Source organism: Babylonia areolata, chromosome 4 (genome assembly GCF_041734735.1).
Source record: "Babylonia areolata isolate BAREFJ2019XMU chromosome 4, ASM4173473v1, whole genome shotgun sequence".
Lineage (NCBI taxonomy): Eukaryota > Metazoa > Mollusca > Gastropoda > Neogastropoda > Buccinidae > Babylonia > Babylonia areolata.
Window position 1 is genome coordinate 28,117,678 of NC_134879.1, and position 15,916 is coordinate 28,133,593.

The 15,916-nt window shown below is 40.7% G+C and overlaps 1 protein-coding gene across 1 annotated transcript in view; it reads left to right on the forward strand.

Annotated features, from left to right (window-relative positions):
• Positions 1-15,916, forward strand: part of LOC143281023 (uncharacterized) — a 30,911-nt gene that overhangs the window by 11,545 nt on the left and 3,450 nt on the right. The window contains exons 9-16 of the mRNA XM_076585912.1: positions 1,407-1,562; positions 3,313-3,420; positions 4,059-4,181; positions 4,620-4,748; positions 7,105-7,273; positions 8,736-8,903; positions 9,314-9,412; positions 14,977-15,113. Coding sequence (XP_076442027.1) covers positions 1,407-1,562; positions 3,313-3,420; positions 4,059-4,181; positions 4,620-4,748; positions 7,105-7,273; positions 8,736-8,903; positions 9,314-9,412; positions 14,977-15,113 — 1,089 coding nt within the window. The remainder of the gene's footprint in view (positions 1-1,406; positions 1,563-3,312; positions 3,421-4,058; positions 4,182-4,619; positions 4,749-7,104; positions 7,274-8,735; positions 8,904-9,313; positions 9,413-14,976; positions 15,114-15,916) is intronic.

The window sequence follows — 15,916 nt, forward strand, 5'->3', positions numbered from 1 at the left end:
GCTGGGTTGCCGGGAGTACCAAGGGCCAGCCCCTTGTCCGCTCCCCACCCGACCCAACCCAGCACATCTCACAGGGTGACACACAGAGCCCCGACAAGTGGGATCGACTTCTTGTCGGTCAGGTCGAGCCCCTCGACCAATATTGCCACTCTGTCCACAAATCGGGTCTCTGTCAACCCACAGGTGACCTCCATGGTCACAACGGTGACTGCCCGGAACCGCCTGACACGCGCGGGCCTCCCCCAGCAGGGGAGACCGGCCGGATAGCAGGAAGACCTGCAGAGCAGGTTGCCACGCGCCCCGAATCCCCTCCCGTGGGGAGACTGGGGTGGCTTGGCCTGGGGTGGGCAAAGTAGAGATCCCCCCCCGGAACCAACTTTTTCTCCCCCACCAAAAGGAGGTGGGGGAGGGGGGTCGACAGAGAAGGGAGGAGGGGGAACAACAATGGGGCCCGTGAGGGCCGTCTCCGAGTGGGGACCCGGATAATGGCCGTGCGCGGCCTCCCCTTGGGAGTTCGCGCCTAGCTGCGAGTCCCCACAGCCAGGAGAGGACTTGCCATTCCCCCCCCTCCCTGCCTCGTGCTGGGACACCTCGGGAGGCGACGCTCGTACCTCTTTCCCCACGGTCCCCTTCATGACCGTTTTACTGGTACGAAAGTCGCCTCCGCGATCAGCGTCTAACGACGCATCGCCGCGGTCCATATCGGGAGGAATCATGAGCTCCGGGTCTGGGAGAGTCTCTTGCCGAGTCTCAATCCCAGCGTCATGATTCCTGCCTTCGTGGTATGGCACACGAGGCATGGAACCCGCGCTTAGGCACCCAGCGAAAATCCGACCCCCAACAGAGAAAGGAAAGACAGGATCGACTTAGAGGCAGAAAAAACGAACGAATCGAGGGTGCCGAGTCGAATCGAGTACACAGAATGTAAGAATACAATAAACACAAGCCGCATGCAACAAAATAAGGCCAAAAGGATACGCTTAATAGCTGAAAAAAGCGTAAGACGAGACAGAGCGTAAACCTGACAAGATGGCGTGGAGAGCCTTGGCCAAAGGAATGATTCAGCGCTTATAGCTTTTAGAGGCGTTTGATTGGCTGAGAGCGGGTGGGCCCGTCTTTTCACTGTTAGCCGCGCGAAATTTGGCCAAGCAGAGCAAACCAATAGGCCTAGTTTGCATCAGTTTGACATGGTAAGTATATGTAACACCAAACATGGAGTATAATACAAACTCCTCCTGTTGGTTGTAACTGTTATTGCAGAAACACTGAACAAATGAAATGTGGAAAACAGGCTTTTAAAGAAAAAAAAAGCCATAATCACAAAGAACGAGTATCTTGGTTTGTTCTTGTTAGAGTTACATGTCATGCAAATAATTTTAAGTATATTGTTGTGTGTTTGTTTTCAGGACATGGACAGTGACCCAGTAACCATCTCCTTTGCAAAGAATGGCACTGATCTTGGAATGTGCTATGAGGTGGAGAAGGAAAAGTTGGAAGGTCGTGCCCTGTTTCCTCATGTCCTGACCAAGAACACAGAGTTTGAGTGCAACTTTGGGGCGAAGGTATGTCTCTCTGGTTCTTGACATGAAAATGTAGGAATTAAGTGTGTTCCAGAAAGGTTTTTTGGAACTTGAGATGTTCTGAAAAGTTTATACTTTCCAGCTTACAGAATTCCATTTGTTTGAGATATGGTTTTGAGATATGCATTTAAAGAAAAACCCAACTTCTGTTGTATATGAATGAAACAATAAAATTGTGACAGTTGGCAACATTTGAAATATTGCAAGTGGTAGGCTTTAACATAGAAGAGATGGATGAATTGATAGAATATATAGCATTTCCAATGACTGAAGAGATTTGGTCCCTTTAGATATTCTGTGGACATGTGATGGGTGTCATGCCCCCATCAACTTTGAGATATCAAGTAACTTCAGTCTTTTTGAATTCCATTGTTGAAGAGACAAACAGATGTGCAAGTGAAAGTTTAGATTTGTTCCTGTTTGGTTGCTTCTGTGGGCAAAGCATGTTGGAGAGCAGTAATGCCAGATGTGAAATAAAGGTCCCTTATGCTCCAACAAGCTGTACTTTAATAATAATAATGGATACTTATATAGCACACTATCCAGAAATCTGCTCTAGGTGCTTTACAAAAACACTTTGTTAACATAAAACATTACATCTATGTTACATATACACACCAAAATGTGACTACACACACACATGCTCACACACACACACACACACACACACACACACACACACACACACACACACACACTAACATACATGTGTATCTAACAGCTACCCTAACACATACGCACACATAGGCAGGCACAAACTTTCATAAACACATGCACACACAATACACATTCATATACATGCATGTAGTTATGTACACATACATATGTATATACACATAGTCAAGCACAGCTAACACAAAGGAAGTGGACCTGCCACAATTGAACTTACTGCTGACATGAATGACAGAGGTTATCAGGGAGCTTGTTCCACGTCTTTGGTGATTGAAAAGAAAATGATCTGTGTCCGTAGTCTGTCTTCTGACATGAGGTATCCTGAGAAGTCGAGTATCGGAGGAAGAATGGAGCTGGCGAGACGGGGTATAGATATGGAGGAGTTCAGAAAGATACTTGGGGCCAGATCCGTTGACTGCTAAAAAGGTCAGAGTGGATAGCTTATAGTCTGTTCAATCAGAAACAGGCAACCAGTGGAGAGATTGAAGTAGAGGAGAAACATGGTCAAACTTAGAAGCTCTGCAAATGAGTCTGGCAGCGTTATTCTGAGAGATGGTGGCGGATAGAGCTGATTCTACGCAGTTCCAAACAGGCAACTTTACAGATATTCGAAATGTGCTGTTGGAAGGAGAGACTGGTCTAGGATTACACCAAGACTGCGAACAGAAGGAGAAAGTGAAACAGGTGTGCAGTTGATCAGAACAGAGTCGGGAAAGGAAGGATGTTGATGAAACTTCTTTGGACAGGTTATCGTAAATTCATCATTTAGTTGCAGCTTGTTGAGGGTCATCCAGTCCTTTAGGCCAGCAATGCACTCCAGTGTTCGAGTCACCAGTGCATCAGATTCAGCTATGGAAGCCGACTGATGAAGTTTGAGCGTAAAAGGTAATCGGTTTTCTATATATTTTACTCAGCATATCAATAATCAGTTCTGAAAGTTTCATTGCCCCTTCCCTCCCTCTCCTCCTCCTCATTCCAGTCCTTACACATAGTTTGTGGTGAAAAGAAAGGGAGAAAGCTGGCTGTTCTGAGTGAGTTAACATTGGTTTTTCTGTTTCAGGAAGAGCCTTACTTCCCAGTGAAGGAAGAATTTTGCTTCTTGGAAACAGTGGCTGAAGAGGAACGTGTACGAGGTTCCACACCACCTGCCACTAAAGAGGAATGCGAGGTATGTGGTGATTTTTAAAAATTTTTGATCACCTCTTCAACAGCAATCTGATAGTTTGATTTTACATAATGAATTGATTCATTTACGTGTACCATGGGAAGTTCTTCAGGATACTCTGTACGAAACATTGTGGAATTATACAGAATGTGGTTTTATGTGAAGCATGAAGAAAATGTGGGAAAATACATAAGAAGTGATTGTCGTGAAACTGAACATAATGGTGATTTGCAGCATCAAGGAAATGGTCAAAGAAATGTTTTTAGGAAGGTTTGGATCTGATTGACACTTAATATCAAAGGAAATATTTATACACGTGAAGACTTGGACACCACCATAACCGCAACAAACTTTGGAGATGATTTTACAAGAAATTGTAAAATGATGAACAGCAAAAGCACAAAGAGTGTGTGTTGGAGGGGGGATGACCGGGGCGGTACTGAGATGAAGTAGGGAGATATGAAAAATCTTCCTACAACATACCATGGAAAGTTTCCCTTTATTGTGCCAGCAAGTATAATGAGTGAGTTGATGTAGAAGAGAAACAAGCAGTGTGTCCGGCTGAAGTGGTGAATTGTTGGGGCTGAGTAGAGGTCCTGTGTGATGGTCATTAAGTGTCAGTGTGTACGTTTTGTTGACAGATCCTGATGATGGTGGGCCTGCCGGGGTCAGGGAAGACCGTGTGGGCTGGTAAACAGGCTGTGGACAACCCTGAGAAGAAATACAATGTGCTGGGCACTAACAACATCATTGATAAAATGAAGGTGGGTCTGTGCTTGTCTCTTCCTTCCCTTTGCTCTGCAGATCACCACTGACATCAGGAAACAATCGTGTGTGTGTGTGTGTGTGTGTGTGTGTGTATTAGTATCTTTTTTTTGATAATTTTTTAATTTTTAACATTTTTTTTTACTTTGTAAATGTTCTTTTTATCAACTACATAATTTTTTAGATCATAGACAGCTTTCATGCTGATTTTTTCAGATTACAAGCCATTGCACACTCACTTCTCCCACTTCATACATACACACACCAGCACAAAAATGATTCTTTCCATGTTTAAAGGAGAGTACATTAACTTTCTGAATGTTGCTGGAAGGAAAAAAAATCAGACCATTTTATGGCATATATTTGATGCAGTACATACCTGATGTGTCCACTTGAAAAAGAATGAGTCAAATAGGTTTATTTGTTTGTGTTTCCAGGTGATGGGTTTGCCCAGGAAGAAGAACTACAGTGGGCGATGGGATGTGCTCATTGATAAGTCCACCAAGTGTCTCAATCGTCTCATTGAGATCGCTGCGCGCAAAAAGCGCAACTACATTCTGGATCAGGTAGGATTTTTCAGGCTTTTGTTATCTTCATACTGGCAGTGAGAAATGCCAGTGAAAAAATTTGAAGAACTTACTTGGGATGGAGGGTGGATTTAGAAATATGCTTTTTGGTAACAATGCAGAAGGTAAGGTTCCAGCTGAATCATCATTTTCTGTATGGAAGATGTGGGTTTGAAAATTCACAATACTTGTATGTTGCTAAATGGCTTCAGTAATGTTCAGAAATAATACAGAAAACAAGTAGAAAAATCCTGTTTGAAAGAACATGGCATGGGTGTTTTCCTGTTCATTCTTCGTTTAGTTTTTGAAAGTGGTGGTGTTGGCCTGCTGGAAATGACATGAGTGTGAAGTCAGAATCTGTAAATCACTGTCAAGTGAAACATATTTATTTGTGTTTTTCATTGTAATTAACATCAGCTGAGAAAAAAATTGTAGAAAGTTTTACAAGAGACGAGAATCTGACATCACTGATTCAGCAACATGAACTGCATGTTTCCGACCAGAGCCCATCACTCAGTCTGCTGCTTCTGTGTAGTTTGCTGGCATCATTATTCCAATAGTATTTTAAAAAGAAAATGTTTGTAATTCATTCATTATCTAAGTGGTCATTAGTCATTTGGGTGATTTGATTTGTTAAGAAAGCCATATGCAAATAGTCTTTGAAATATGTCTCTTGTCTGTCAGATAAAATCTGTAAATAATGTAGTGATCAGTTCTCTGACACTGAACGCTTCATTTTCATGTCACCCAGTGAGAACAAGGTTGGTTTTGCAACCTCCCAAACAAGGGGTGATGCTAGGTTATGCTTTCAGTGTTCTGGAAACTACCCATGACAGTGCAGATGCACATCTGCTAAAGATACTGAAAGTTTATCTGTGAGAAATGTGTTGGGCAAACACTGAGTAATAAGCAAACAGAACCAGTTTTCTGTTGTGTTGAAATTTCTTTACCCACATCTTCCAAATAGATTTCTTTCAGATGCAAGGGTAAGTACAGGTCATAAGGCAAGCTATGAGAGAAGCAAGTCGGTAAGTACATTAGGGTCACTCAGCAGTACCCCATTCCCCTACCCTCCACCTTCCTTTCCCTAACCCCTTGTGGTTAAAGCAGCAACAGAATGGGGTGTGAGGAGGGGGTAAGGGGGAGCGGAGGGGAGGGATGATGGAAGGGATCTGAAGTAACCTGCATGGAGCCAGTCCATAGGAGATATAAGAAATAGTGGAATGAGTAAAAGGAGTTTAGTAGTTGATTTCAACACTTAGAGCCTGGCCTAGCATTGCACAGATGACACTGATATTAACCTTGTCTACTGATTGTCATAAGGATGGAGATTACTGGATCGACTTGGAAGCAGAGGAATGCAGAGCAATAAGCTACAGCTACAGTCTTCAGCACCTGTTTGAATTGAATATTGTTTGTCTGATGAAATGGATGACATGGAATTGACTTGACAGATTGATTGATGAGATTGATTGTACCAGCACACGAAAAGAGCATGGCTATCGTCTGTAGAAAAAACAACAAAACACCCGTGGATGTTGATGATGATTGATTTCTTTGATGATTTTGAGTGAGCAGTTGATGTGATGTTGGCCAGTAATGGAGCTGATTATCCTGATTTGATGACATCCTTGCCTTATATTGTTCTGTTGTCAGCCTGATGTTTCACCACTTGGAAATATTTCAATTCACATATGACCTTATCTGATGACGAAAAAGAAACAAGAGGAAGGGTTAATTGTTCTTTTGCCAGCTTTCGATAGAACGACCTGGAAATAATCTGAGTTCAGACAAGTACACATGTCAGCAATACCTGAAGAGAAGCAGATTATGCATAAGTTCTTGATTTCTTATGAAATATATGATTTCATTGCAAACAGGGGAAAACAAGTGTTAATTAAAGATAGCAGATTATAAGGAAGGGGGTCAGGGGAATCTGACAAGTTAACAGTATAGTGGGAAATACTTTTCAAACTGTAATCTTTTAGCTCTAAGGTAAGTGATCAGTTGTGTATCTTTTTACTTGACATGTATTCTCTTTCAGCTATTTTGCTCCCAGTAAGTATTCGTAGGATTTGAGCACGACAGGAGGGGAATCAAAAGCCAGAAATGGAAACGACGAGACATCACTTAGACGACAGCAGGAGCAGATACGAAATCTTCACAGAAAGTCAAACAGTAACTACTATTGTTGAAGTATGTTGCAGATATTGCTACAGAGAATTGCCATGAATGATTAATAGAATGTGATGCATCTCAATACGCCACTTGATGTTTGCTTTTAAGGGGCACTCAACCCACATGAAAGAGGACGTCTTTACTCACGAATCTTTTTATATTTTGTCACCCCTGCTAGACAAATGTGTATGCATCAGCCCGACGACGTAAAATGCAGCCTTTCGAAGGTTTTCAACGCAAGGCAATCGTTGTTGTGCCAACGGACGAGGAGTTCAAAACACGTGTTGAGAAAAGTGTGAAGGAAGAAGGAAAAGAAGTTCCGGAAAAGGCTGTACTGGAGATGAAAGGTAGGCAGCTGGAAAGATGCCCCACAGCTGGTAACCATTGTACTTTTCTACTGGAAGGACCTTGTGTCTGCAGCCTCTGTGTGTCATTCATATCGTATAAAATATTTTACTGTAAATCACGTTATCTGTGGCTTGTATTCTGCAGTCGACAGGTTCCCCAGCCTTCTCCCACTCCCCTCCACTGCAACATTTTGATCAGTTAATTCTCAAGAGTAGTCTGTCTCTTGCATTTCTGTTGAGTGTGTGAATATGTTGTCAGCAATGTTATGTAAATTGTATTGTTTGTATTTGTGATTACAGTGACAGTAAGATTCTTGATTGTGCAATTTTGTCTTGTTTGATGCTGTCATTTTGAACTTAATTTGATCATGCTTGTCTTTACCATTTTCACATTTTTCATATTTTTTATATTGATTATATGTAGAATATACATAAGAAATTTTCAGTAGAAACAGTATTTAAATTTCTTTTTGATGACATTTCTTGTGCATTTGCTTATATTAATATAAATGCGCTCAGAACACAGCAAAAGAAGATAGGTGAAACTCTGTTTTAATTACCTATAGTACGCTCTCTGTATAAAGATAAATGGCTACAATTAAGGTAGGTTAAAGTCTGTATAAAGATATTTATTTTGATTGGATGTTAGTCCAAATAATAGCTCAAACTGGAAAGTGTACAATTCCTGAAATGCCATATGAACCATTGCTGATAATGAGATGCTGTACACAGAACCATGAAGTTGATTCTGTGAAAAAGCTGCACACTGGAATGATCATGCATTTCAAAGCTCCCCCCCCCCCCCAAAAAAAAAAAGAAAAAAAAATCCACTGGAGAGATAGTCTTTATGTTTGGACATTTGAATGGAGGATTTAAAAAAAACAACTTGTGATAGAGATATTTAGATAACAACATCAACATTATGGAAATATTGAAAGAATGATAATATCCTCACAGGTTTAAGAGTTTGGATACCCACTATCACAGATCTTAATACATTTCTTGTTCTCTGATTCATTTTCACAGGTTTGTTTAGTATTGGTAAAGGGAAAGTAAATGTCTATTTCAGTTATTCTGTAAAACATATATGCAGCATTTCGCACATGTTTCTTTGAAGTAACTTATTTGTATTTTTCAAGCCCAGAACTTTCATGGCAATAAGTGATCAGTGGGCATAGTACCAATCCTGCATTTCAAAGCTGGCTTCTACTTCCAGCTGCCATCCCACCTGACAAAATACCTAGTTGTATTAAACAGTGGGAAAAAATCAAAGTATTTTTTTTTTAGCAATAATTTGTTTTGGGTCACCAAAAGGCCATATTAGAGAGATATCCATTATCCAAGAACATGGGTTTAGGGTGGGACAGTGTGGCGCTTCGCCTTGTGCCCTTGAAAGCATGCGTTAGTGTAGCACATGTGATCCACATAATTTTGGACTGACGGAAGTGTGTGCTGTCTGTAGCCAACTTCACCATGCCGGAGGTGGGCCAGCTGTTTGATGAGGTGCAGCTGACAGAGGAGGAGAACCTTAGCAAGGAGGAAGCAGAAAAGCTGGTGAAGAAGTACAGAGATGAGGCCATCAAACTTCTCCCCCCTCCTGAAAAACGCTTCAGGGATAACCGTTATGGAGGTGAGATATGCCTTTTCAAATCGGGTGATAGTCTGAATTGATATACCTGCTCTTTTCTATGTTCGTTTCTTTTCTGAAAGGTACTTTAAGCATTGGCTTTTGTGTGAACTATGTCAGTTTGTTTTAAACTTGATTGCATGTCAATAGTAATGTCTTTTTAAGCCTGAAACTCTGTGACTTGTACATCTATGTCTTTGCTTCATTGTTATCTGATCTGTGTGTTGTCTGTCTTTTTGGAAGGAGAAAGGGAGAAGGAGGCAGGAATTTAGCACACCAATTGTTTGTGATGCACATCTTTGTTCTTCCACATGAAGGGGCTGAATATAGATTTGTTCTCAGTGTACCTGTCTGTTTGCACAGTGGACATGGCCAGCCTAACATTTTTATGTTATGAGACCATGATGTTGCAGATGGACGGCGAGACTTCAGAGACTACCGACCCCGAGGAGGGTTCCGTGGAGGGTTTGACAGAGATCGGCGTGGTGGAGGTGGTCGTGGGGGTTGGAGAGGTAGGTTTGCCAGCATTGTAGCACTCACTAGTTTTGTGACACATTTGCAGTATTTAAATCCACCCCACTCTCACAATTACTGCTATTCTCATTTCATTTCTTGTGGACTGTTCTTGCTGGATGATGACAACATTTCTGTGACATACACTGAGCATCGGATATGGGCCTGACAGCAGAACAATTTTTTTTTTTTTTTTATTTCTCTCTTTTTCTCTGTTGAGGCTGTGTCCAGTGTATTCATTTGGAAACATTAACATTTTCTGAGTATCTACTGATTCAGAAGTGATAGGACAGGGCACTAACTCCTCCAACAATCCACATCGGGAGCCATGAGCTGAACTCATTTGACCGGTTTCAGAATCTGGGGTCGACAATAACTTCGAATCTTTCCCTCGAGCCACAACTCCAGAATTGCGAAGGCTGCCTGGGTCATGTCCAAACTTCGCAAGAGGGTGTGGTCCAACAAAAGCTTGCGTTCTAAGCACCCTACTCTGAAACATGGACCATATATTCCGCGCAAGAGAAGAGACTAAACAGTTTCCATCTCTGATGTCTCAGATGCATTCTTGGAATCCGATGGCAGAACAAGATCCCAATCACTGAAGTGATTGAGTGTGCAGGCTTGCCAACTGTCTTTGCCCTTCTGAGTCAACGCTGTCTTTGCTGGCTCGGTCATGTTCGTCGAATGGATGAAGGCCGCATCCCAAAGGATCTGCCAGGCCCCAAGGCCGCCCCCACTAAGATTCAAAGACGCTTGCAAACAGGACCTGAAAAATACAGGTATTTATCTGCTGTCCTGGGAAAGTCTTGCGGACTCACATGAACCCTGGAAACTGCCAGAGCGAAGCCACATTGACGTGCTGAGGAGAAAAAGAGCCACATGCAAGTCAAATTCTGCAAACCAAGCAGCATCTACTTATACCTGTCCCACAGGCAGCAGAGATTGCCACTCCAGCATCAGTCTACACAGCCACAACAGGAAGTGCAATGCCTGGCAGTGACTACATTTCTGGTGCAGCCATCGTCTCTCGAGACGGAAGAAGGCTGCCGATGATGACTGACTCCAGCAGAACCTGATTCATCATTTTTAAGAAAAGACTTGTTGAGACTTGAGTCATCAGCTATACACCACTGCTAAAGAAACAAAGTAAAGATGTCAGTTGTGTCTCAGCAGCAAATGTGAAACAGAATAGGTGCTAAAGAAACGAGTACTAAGATGCTTGTATGTAATATTCTAATGTCGCTGGAAAAGTGTCCCTGAAAAACAGCTGGTAAGACTAAACAGTTCATGAAATCGGTCACTGCACATTTTCCACAAATTAAGAAGAATCTAGTATGTGTAGGTTGACTAAAAGACAAATTGTGATTTTTTTTTTTTTTTTTTTTCAAAATGAAAAAAATATTGTATTTTGAGATGAGATTACATCAGTTGCAGAGTGCCCTCTCCATTCAATTCGCTGCTGTCTTTAGTGAAAGGATTCTCTATATCAAAAAAAGCAACAACAACAAAAAAGCCTTTGCTGTTATAATGTCCTATTACCGACATATTTATGACACAGGTGTTTCCTGGTCAAGTGTCACTTCATCTTGATGTACACCAAGATCTGCTGGATGATGACACTTTTTTAATGTGACACACTGTGATCATTCGGATATGGGGCTGACAGCAGGTCTTGTTAAATGTTTCCATCGGGAAAGGAGGGAGTGTGAGTGTGTAAAAAATGGTCTGTTACTGGCATTGGGAGGGTGTTGATTGTGATAATGGATAGTTTATAATTTTTTTTTTACTGACACCATTATTTGGTGTCTTTAGTTGTTTGTTTTTTTGTTAAATGTCATTATGCCTGAGATCTCTGCTGATGACATTTTTGTGGTGTGTCTTGTGTGAAATCGGTCACTGCACATTTTCCGCGAATTAAGAATTCCAGTACGTATAGGGTTTACTACAAGACAAATTGTGAACTTTTTTTTTTTTTTTTTCAAAATAAAAAAATATTGTATTTTGAGACGAGATTATATCAGTTGCAGAGTGCCCTCTCCATTCAATTAGCTGCTGTCTTTTAGTGAAAGGATTCTCTATATCAAAAAAAGCAACAACGACAAAAAAAACAACAACCCAAAAAAAACAAAAAAAAACACCTTTGTTGTTAAGATGTCCCATTATCGACATATTTATGACACAGGTGTTTCCTGGTCAAGTGTCACTTCATCTTGATGTACACCAAGATCTGCTGGATGATGACACTTTTTTAATGTGACACACTGTGATCATTCGGATATGGGGCTGACAGCAGGTCTTGTTAACTGTTTCCATCGGGAAAGGAGGGAGTGTGGGTGTGTAAAAAAATGGTCTGTTACTGGCATTGGGAGGGTGTTGATTGTGATAATGGATAGTTTATATATATTTTTTTTTTTACTAACACCATTATTTGGTGTCTTAAGTTTTTGTTTTTTTTTGTTAAATGTCATTATGCCTGAGATCTCTGCTGATGACATTTTTGTGGTGTGTCTTGTGTGAAATCGGTCACTGCACATTTTCCATGAATTAAGAATTTCAGCCCGTATAGGGTTGACTACAAGACAAATTGTGAACTTTTTTTTTTAAAAATGAAAAAATATTGTATTTTGAGATGAGATTATATCAGTTGCAGAGTGCCCTCTCCATTCAGTTAGCTGCTGTCTTTAGTGAAAGGATTCTCTATATAAAAAAAAAGCAACAACAACAAAAAAAACACCTTTGTTGTTAAGATGTCCTATTACCGACATATTTACGACTCAGGTGTTTCCTGGTCAAGTGTCTCTTCGTGTTGATGTGCACCAAGATCTGCTGGATGATGACACTTTTTTAATGTGACACACTGTGATCATTCGGATATGGGGCTGACAGCAGGTCTTGTTAACTGTTTCCATCGGGAAAGGAGGGAGTGTGGGTGTGTAAAAAATGGTCTGTTACTGGCATTGGGAGGGTGTTGATTGTGACAGTGGGTAGTTTATAATTTTTTCAGTCTCTAACATTATGACCTGGTGTCTTTTGTTGTTAAATTACAGAGGATGGGAGAGAGGTGTTGCACTATGTACCCAGAAAGAAATACCTTAATGTTAATAACAGTGTTAATGTTGCGGTCAGTTTCAGAGAAGGCTGTTGGATACAGTTTCTTTTGATCCAAGAGTGATTGATAAGGATGATCATGAACATTAATGATGTCTCATATCAGGAGGAGGTAGTAATGAACAGTAATGAATGGTCATGGTAGAATGGGGTCCTGGAGGTGGTTGGGGTTAGATGTGAATAGCTGTTTCATGTGCTGATTGTTACACTTGTGTCTTTCAGATAAACATGAGATTACAAACTTCCACCATTGTGTGATATGAGCACAAGAGCAGGGCAGATTACTACTGTCGGGTGACATGTATTTGACATTTTGATCTCTGCTGATGACAAGATTTTTTGGGGGGGTACGACTGTGTTTTTTAAGTGTACTTAGGCATTTACTGATGAGGGCCAAACTGGAGTTGCATTTACTGCATTTTGGTGGGAATAAATCACACCCAGTTGTGTGTGGTATTTATGTATTGGTTTTAAAAAAAAAGGTATGAATTGTCCAGATAGGATTAATTTCATATAAAGATTTTATATCTTGTTCACCTTGCCCAGCCTCTATCAGTGATGGCGACAGCTGCTGATTGATGACTCCTTTCTTTGTGACTCGCACTGATGCTCAGATATGGGGCTGACAGCAGCTCTCTGGGTCACTTGAATGTATTCACTACAGTACTTTGTTTTGTTTGCTCACTGGGCTGGCCAGCATTCACATTCTTTCTGCTCACTCCCATGTACAAATGGGTTTTTTTGTGGTACACTGTTAGTAACTTATGCAAGAACAAGAATGACAGCTGTTTCCTCAAGCAGCAGCATTAGAGGAATGTAAAATGTCAAATGTGCCATTAGCTGTTAAATAAGGAAATCTTAAGTTCTTGAGACAATATATGATTATCTCTTTTGAGTGAATATGTTGTATTCATGTACACAGAACTAGTCCATCATGTTATCTTACACAAGTGAAAGGCATGCTGCTTGTGTTGGGTACTTTTGAAATGGAATGGAGGCATGAAGACATGCATGAAACATGATAGCAGAGTGAACCCTCCAACAGAAGCACTTTCTGTCTTGATTGATTAATAGCACAGTAGAGTTTGTATGTTAAAGGATGACTGGATCTTATGCTGTCCTGTTGATGCTCCAGGGAATGCAACAGGTTGGCTGTAATGGGACATTTTTATTTTATTTGGTTTTTATGTGTTTTCCTGTTGAATGATGATGATAACTTGTGTGACATACACTGATCATTCGGATATGGGGCTGATGGCAGGAAACACTTCAGTTTGATTTTAAACAAATGTTTTCTAGTGGGTGATCTCAGGATGTGGAATTGCGAAACATTTCTCCCCTCCCCTCCCATTTTCTTTTGAAGATAGTTGCAACTGTGTACACAGGCCATTTTCTTGTAAGACTTTATGTTTGCATGTTCATAATGGTTAACTTTACTCAACTTGAAAAGGATGGCAAGGAAATGTGTATTGGCTGATTTTTGTTCTTTGATTAAACATGTTTTCATGTTGAATGATGATGATATTTAGTGTGACACACACTGATCATCGGATATGGGGCTGACAGCATGAAACACTTGTTTTAATTTTACAAATCCCTTTAAACAGTTTGATCGTTAGGGGGTGGAATGATAAACGCTTCTCTTCTTCATCTGACCCCACACCCAATTTGTTTCTCTTTTTTATGATGGTTACAGTTGTGTACACAGGCCATTTGCTAGTAAGACTGTCTATGCATGCGAGGTGTGTGTGGGCATATTTACAATCAATTTACAAAGGGTGCCAAGAAATGTTTTGTCTGTAGGTTTTTCATTAGTTGAAGGTGGTAGTTAAACCAGGTAAATCCAATATATATATATATATATATATATAACAAAGAAAGAAAAACCCCAACCAACACTCCCTGTGGTGTTATATAAATCTGTGGGTAATAGTGTATCCTAAGTTGACACCCAAAGGAGCAATCAGCAGAAATGTCTTGCAAGCTGCAGAAAATTTTCTCAAGGCACAGTGTCTGGACTATGAGCTCCAATCAATGAACCAACAGAACTCTGTTACATGTGGGGGTGGGTGGGGGCTTGATGGCGACAGCTGCTGGATGATGACACTGTTTGTGGTGATGAACACTGATCCTTCGGATATGGGACTGACAGCAGCACAGTAGGTCACCTTTTCCCCATGTTCATGTTTTGGGATTTCCTCATTGCCAGGTATAATGTCTGTTTCTTTTTTTTTTGCATTCTGGGTTTAGGGTTTGTGTGCATTTACAAAAAAAAAAAGAAAAGAAAAAAAGGTGGGTATCAATAGGAATGAAAAATTTAGTGGTATGTTATCTCTTGAACCGAATGTTTGTGATTTTAGATAGAGGTCTGTTTTTGTTGCCTGTATGTCTCACTTTGTGCTTTAGTGTCATTATACAGTGATCTATGTCAGCTCACAGAAAGATATGCCTACAGGTGGTTACAATCCCCGTGGAGGCTATGATAGTCGGGGTGGACGTGGGCGTTACAATTACAATGACAACCGGCGGTATGATGATCGTCGCTCCTATGGCAGTGGAGGTGGCGGCTACAGATCTGGTGGTGGCTACCAGGTTAGTAGATGGATAAAGGATGGAAGGGAGAAGAACACTGAAGACTTTATAGGAATGTATTTATTGTGCATTATCAAAAAATCAAAATGATCAGTTGAATACTTTTTGCATACAAAGAGTTCAGATTGGCTAAGCTGCTTGCTTTCAAAATACAAGGAAGGCATGGATTGTCAAACAAGAGTCAGAGGATAAGGTTATTTGATGGGATAAAAATGCTTGGAAGTATGGTTGATGCAGATTTGACAGCTGGGGTTCATTGTACTCGGTGCAATAAGGTTATTCGATGGGATAAAAATGTTTGAAAGCATGGTTGATATAGATTTGACAGCTGGGCTTCATTGTATGTGGTGCAATGATAAGGTTATTCAGTGGGATAAAAATGTTTGAAAGTATGGTTGATGTTGGTTTGACAGCTGGTCTTCATTGTATGTGGTGCAATGATAAGGTTATTCAGTGGGATAAAAATGTTTGAAAGTATGGTTGATGTAGGTTTGACAGCTGGGCTTCATTGTATGTGGTGCAATGATAAGGTTATTCAATGGGATAAAAATGTTTGAAAGCATGGTTGATGTAGGTTTGACAGCTGGGCTTCATTGTATGTGGTGCAATGATAAGGTTATTCGATGGGATAAAAATGTTTGAAAGCATGGTTGATGTAGATTTGACAGCTGGGCTTGGTCTTGGCCGGAGTTAAGTCTGTTGAAAGTCATTGTTTTTTTTGTTTTTTTTAAATTTTATTTATGTTTGTGATAAATATCTGGATTTTGAATGTTTCTGGGAAGGAATTATTTTGATTTACTAAA